The sequence below is a fragment of the Nicotiana attenuata genome, unplaced genomic scaffold (genome assembly GCF_001879085.1).
Source record: "Nicotiana attenuata strain UT unplaced genomic scaffold, NIATTr2, whole genome shotgun sequence".
In the NCBI taxonomy this organism is placed as follows: domain Eukaryota; kingdom Viridiplantae; phylum Streptophyta; class Magnoliopsida; order Solanales; family Solanaceae; genus Nicotiana; species Nicotiana attenuata.
In genome coordinates, this window is record NW_017673074.1 from 65,843 (window position 1) to 72,300 (window position 6,458).

The 6,458-nt window shown below is 37.2% G+C and overlaps 1 protein-coding gene across 1 annotated transcript; it reads right to left on the bottom strand.

Moving 5' to 3' along the window:
* Positions 1 to 269: 269 nt before the first annotated feature.
* Positions 270 to 1,844, bottom strand: LOC109215364. The gene is made up of 3 exons (XM_019379416.1): positions 1,797 to 1,844; positions 1,183 to 1,252; positions 270 to 1,074 (listed from the first exon to the last, which is right to left on the bottom strand). The coding sequence occupies exons 1-3, from the start codon at positions 1,842 to 1,844 to the stop codon at positions 443 to 445; spliced, it is 750 nt and encodes a 249-aa protein (XP_019234961.1). The 3' UTR covers positions 270 to 442.
* Positions 1,845 to 6,458: the final 4,614 nt, after the last annotated feature.

Sequence of the window (6,458 nt, forward strand, 5' to 3'; positions counted from 1 at the left end):
ATTTGTTCTATGTGCACCGCATATTTTTTTCATAACAAGGCATTTGACAATAAGTAGCTATTTTGCGTGGACTCTTCAAATATCCTGCCGCACCCGTGTTCTCCAAAAATGCGCTACTTATAGAGGATCCGACACGCACCTACCGACATTGTTGAAGAGTGCGAGCAACATAGATAAGTAGTATCTCAGAAGTGACGATAATAGTGAGGACATCATAAGGGCTATTTACTAATGCTTAGACTAGTGTTTATTACCAAATGATACACGCCTGCGGCAAACGATGCACGATAAGTTCTTTCAACATAGATCATAGATGCAAATTGAAAGGAAAGAATCATAACAAGGCATTTGAGAATAAGTTGTATCTCACGAATGATAAGAATAGTGAGGTATAAATAAGTTCAAGATTTGGTCCCAAGAAGCCATTTTGAGTAATGCAGGTTCAAACACTTCTAAGGCGATCAGTGGAAACAAGCCTCTCTGCAGGTATTTTCATCACATCCCTGTGGATTCCAATATCAGAAAAAAATCGATTAGCACAGTAAAATCCCCAACCAACAGCTGCAAGACCACTTGTAGGCATAAGGCGAACTGGTGATGAAGCCAACGCGCTAGCTGCTGCAGCCAATGACGCTGCCTGACCACTGCGCCCTATCCCCACATTTCTCAGGAGCAGATAACCCGTCTTGCAGTAGATTGCAAAATCCTCGCAGTTGTTCTTGAAAAGGTTGTAGTTTCCAAAACCGTTACCAAGAAGAATCTCAGCGCGGAGGAGGACATCCTCCCGAGAATCAGAACGAGCAAAGGTGCACGTTCCTCTCACTTGGGCAAGAAAGAAACCTGGCGATACACCATATTGAAAACGATATAATTTACCGCCAGAGAGGAAGCATTCAAGGCATGAAGATATGACTCCATCACTCCTTGGTCGATCACCACATGTTGGACATGGGGATACAGGGCGACGAGAGGGAGATGAGCTAAAGATGTAACGATCGAGGACTGTTCCTGTTCCTATCTCCCGACCAGCTGCTGGGGTGAATTGGATCACGTTTCCATCATTAACATATATTCCTGATATCGAAAAGAGGATATGTCAGTTAATTCAGGGGAATATACCACACGTGCTTGTTAAACATCGAATCACCTCATCTAAAAGTTAAATTGTTAGAGAGAACGTACTTTTACTTGCGACATTGCTCATCAACAGACAAACATTAGCAAAATCGCATGAAGACACCAGTACTGGAAACTAGAGATATTACCATGCAATGCAGAAAAGAAGAAGAGACTAGCAGAGGCGGATCTAGGATTTTTACACCACTAAAGAAAAGAGAAAAAAGAAAGTATTAAGTGGGAATTGATCCCCTACTCCTCTAGGTAAAAAACCCTCAACTTTCAACCAAGTGCACCATTTAACTTCTTTGGAGCATACGGCTGCCAGTAGATAATATTAGATCAATTCTAGAAGATATGTACGTAAAATACCTAGTATGGTCGACAGACCATGGGTTCACATGCCCCATATATTAGGCTATAAATCCGCCCTGCAGACCGGTTCTGTATTGTTTCTTAATATTTCACACAAACTCTCAGAGAGATTGTCTTAGCTTACATGATTCTTCTTCCGTATAAATAACCCTTCGCTATGTTTAACTCTTTCTCGTTCAGCTCAAAATTACTATATTTCCTATAATTTTCAACTGAGGGTGGCTCTCCAGACTAAAGAGGTCTAATCATTCTAGATAGCTGAAACTGAAATATGCGTCATGTATAGGTTTCTGTCAGTACAAAACCTGATCCAAAGTTGTACCACTAAGAAGCCAATTCATCACGTCCAACATTTTGATTGGGAAGATCACTCAAACATCTTCTTTCTATGACTAAACTCATCTTAATGATCTAACTGAAAAGCTATGCGAAAGATAATGATAGAAGTTTTGACTAAGGCAAGAAAGGATCTGCCTTTGTCATTGCTAAGAACTCTAAATCAAGATGGATGTTCAAGGTGCAGCACAAGGACATATTATTACACTATTCAAACAATGGTCAGTAAGACTTTAATCTCAAGTGTTGAGACTTAAATTGGATACGAACAAAGTGAAGAAATGTGGAAAGGAGAATGGTTATCAACACAATCTTACAGTGATCATTTGTCAACTTTGACACAAAGAAAATGCTAGAGAAAATGCTCGAAATAACATTTAAACTTGGGGAGAGTGAAGATAAGGGAAGTTGAGCATAGTAATGTGTATAGTGAAGTTTAAAGTTGATGGAGCTTAGGCTACTATCAGCAGTAAACTGTTGAGGAAAGAGCAATTCTTACAGTCTAAGCACATAAGTTTTCGACATATGTTATATTCTCTTTCATCTGTGACTTGTATTATCTAACAAAAGCTGCCCTGCGACTGCACCACATTCTTATCCCCGAGAACAACAAGAGGTGCTCGAGAAGTGAACAGAGTTATGCTATCAAGTCATCAACTATATCTACCAAATTATCAAACAGCGCAAAGCCAGGACTTCTTTGTCCTGTACACATCTGATTTCTCTAGCAATTTTCCAACCTTTTAAATGTTAGACAACCAAAGCACCTAATTCAAAACTCGAAGCAATTAGGTAGAGCAGTCCAAGACTTCCATTAACTTATTCAGAAATGTTTATCCTTACATCATATTCACTAGAACTTCGCGAATGCATAAATCCAACTCATTAAAATATTTTTCATTAAAATGAGGAAAGTGACTTTCTTCATTTGTGGATGAAACTCATTTTCCTTTTAAAAATATCCCAAATCGTGATCAATTCCACTTGTTATTATCAACAATTCAATACATACTGTTCAACATTTAATAATTCCCAAATATCTAAACAAGACATTATTCTCATACCATCCGATCCCTTACACCTTGTACGATTCTCAAATCCAGGCAGTAGCACTTAAATGTATTGCATTAAAAGTAAAGCGTTTTTCCTCTCCTTTTTCTCTTAATTAAGACAAATGCCTCAACATTATTACAACAGGAGATATATAAAGGTGAGTTGAATTTTGGATCACATTATTACAGCAGTAAAAACACAAAGCAGAATATACCTGCAGATTCTTAACTTTTACTGAAGAAATCATATTAGGTATGATTCCATTAGCCAAGAGCCACTACTATTAGCACTTTAAGCTTTTGCCTAGATACCTTTCACATTGTTAAGTCTTTTTTCACTAGCTTTAGCACATTATCTATTTCTTTATTCAGTAGTATATATAAAACTTAGCTAAAAATATTGTTAATTAAACTCTCCTTATTAGGGTAGGTAGTGTCAAAGAAAGACAAAAAATTATATACTAATTCCTAGCTAGTCTTCTTATCTTTCTCTTAAATCTTGTTTCTTAATTTCTTCTTTTGTTCGCAAAGTATTATTTCAAATCGATAACACTGTTATTTGTGTTGAAGTAAATGATATCGAAAAGATATTAAATCAGAGTTATTAAACTCGAAGCAAAAGCCGTCAAAATCACATTTACAGTTCATTTTGTGGTAGTAATAACGACGATTTATTGGGTACATGCATCATTCATCATCTTAACACGTAAGCCAAGTTGTCTTCTACTTAACCAAATCTTCCAGCCGAACCAACCAATATTTTGCCTCCTCTTTTGTTTGCAAATCATTATTCCAAATCCACAATGCACAATTATTTACGTTTAAGTAAATGATATAGAAAAAATATTAGTAAGTCAAAGTTAATAAACTCATTTTCTTTAAATAAGATTGATTACCTATCAAGTCATATTGGACCAGAGGCGGAGCCAGGATTTCAACTTTATGGGTTCTGTACTTTAAATGCGGACTTCATGTGCTAGTGATTGGATTCTAAATTTAATATTTATATATATATTTAATAAAAATTTTAATACAAATACATTATTTGAACAAAAGCTACTAGCTCGGCCGGCTCCGTAGCTCGGCCTCCGCAATAAATTAATTACCACATGCAGTAGCTAGCTAAGAAAATGGGGAGTCCGGAACCTAACTATTGTAATTTTGGACTCAAAATACTAAAATAGGGGAAAAAAGACTTGACAACATTTTTATATATAGCGCATTTATTTAATATGCTAGATCTTAGCGGCCAGTTTCTCCGTTAAGGTATGGCGCATGAATGTGATGACCCGAAAGGTCATCTCATGTTTTAGAACCCAATTCTGCGCTTTTAAGCTTTAAACACCTCGTTTTATTCCTCCTCGATTTGCGTGGCAGTCCGGGCATGTTTCCGAAAAGCTTTTATGTTAAAAAACTGATAAAAATATAAAAATTTTGCTTAGAAATTTATTTGAGTTGACTTCGGTCAACGTTTTGAGTAAACGGATCCGAATTTGTATTTGTATAATATAATTTTCAGATGAAGAGGTTTCCCTTCACAGTTCACACCACTTAGTTCTGCCACTGGCAAGAGTGTTCATCAGAAAGGTATATGAACACTTGTCAATTTTAAAGTCTATAATGAACCAAAAAAAATTTTAGAGGATTCCAAGTGTACTGTAGGAGAACATTGGGATTGTGAGTTTGACGTAAGAATTTGAATGTTGAATTAAATAGCTTAGCAAGTCTATCATTAGGAATCAAATAAACAAATAAACCAATTAATTTTAAAATAAAAAAGAATAAATCGATAAATATGTTTCTATAGTAATTACCGTACTGTAGCTTAGTCCAAATTTTTCACAGGAAGCGTTCAGCTTTCAAGTTGTAGGCATGGAAGAAAAATTACTCATTCTCCAGCAGCATAAACTATCCCATATCTCCTTTTTCATTTCATCCCAAAATCATTTTAGGTGTCAATCTTGTAGTACTAATCCTTAATCCTTATTATTGATTATCATCGAAGTAATTATTAACTATTTTCCATCTCTTTCCTCTTTCTCTCTTTTTGTGTTTCCTGCTTGAACCTACATATGGCTCCTAGCAAATGAAATTTCGCTTACTGATTGTACAATTGACAGACTGCTTAATTCTCATACTATTACTACTGTTTATGTCACTCTTCTCTTTGTTTTTCCAAAAATATAGTAGCTGGTTTATGGCTTCGACCCCCCACCCCCCCCCCACCCCCCCTCTTTCTCTTTTTTCCTATTTTCTGGTGATTTGTGGTTCATGATACAGTAGAGCTCTTGTTTGTTTTTAAGTATTTATAACTTTGTGATCCATATCTGATCTTATTTATGTTCACGCTCTTAGAAATTTTATGTGGTGCCTGGTAATTTTATCTGAATTTCTTGGGGCCCGGTAAAGTTGGTGCTATGTATCAAGAGGTTACGGGTTCGAGCCGCGAAAACAGGCTTTTGCAAAAATGCAGGGTAAGGCTGCGTATAATAGGGGTGTTCAAAACCGAACCGAAACCGAAAACCAAAACCGAAGCTTAATGGCTTATTGGTATCGGGTTAACGGTTTAACGGACGGGGAACGGATTGAAATTTTTTCATTAACGGCTTATCGATTTGGAGGCGGATTATTCAATTTTCTTAANATATATAACCCTTCCACTTCAGTCTTCCACTCTTCCGATATAATTATCTCAACGCCTGACTCTCAACCATCAAACTGCAGTCTCTGCCCGCCCTCTCTCATCTACTTACATGATGGTCACTGCTACTACTGATCTAAAGCTAAACGAAAGGGATAACCAGACAACCTTGGAGGAGATGTTGCTCCAATTGGACATGGGGGAGAAAATGGCAAGAAGAGAAAAGCTGAACGAATATGGGCAGCATAGAATGTCTTGTGTCAACAGTTCAGACATTCTTGGAACTGCAAGGAACGCACTAAACCAGTATCCCCGCTTTTCTCTGGATGGCAAAGATGCCATGTACCGGTCTTCTTTCCATGATGTGTCTCCTTTGCTAACCACAAGTGTTGGTGCAAGAAAATTAGTATAGATTGAATTAGGTCGATAAACCGTCGATAACCGCCCGATAAGAGCTAAATCGATACCAATCCGCCCAATATCTTATCGGGTGGCTAGCGGATTAATACATTTAAAAGCCGATAACCGATAAGCCAAACCGTTAAGAGTAAATAACCGCCCAATCCGTCCGATAAGCAGCCCTAGCGTATAATAGACCTTTATGGTCCGATCCTTCCCTGAACCCTGTGCATAGCAGGAGCTTAGTGCACTGGGTTGCCTTTTTCCTTCTTTAATATGTTCCTTTTCTAATTATTTTGCCTTTTCTTACAATAATAATGTAGAGTTAGATCACTTGGACTATCTTAATTGATTCTTTTTTCTTTTCTTTTCTTTTGAGTCCGGGCGATTTGATTGCAGCAAGCAAGTTCGTATGATGTTTTTAGACTTGTGTACATAGTTGGTTTAGAGCCCCGAGAGCTCGAGTGTGTTTCGAATAGGCTAGGAGTTAAAATTGGACTTAGAGCATTGCTAGTTCTGCAAATTCTGTAACTGGTGAC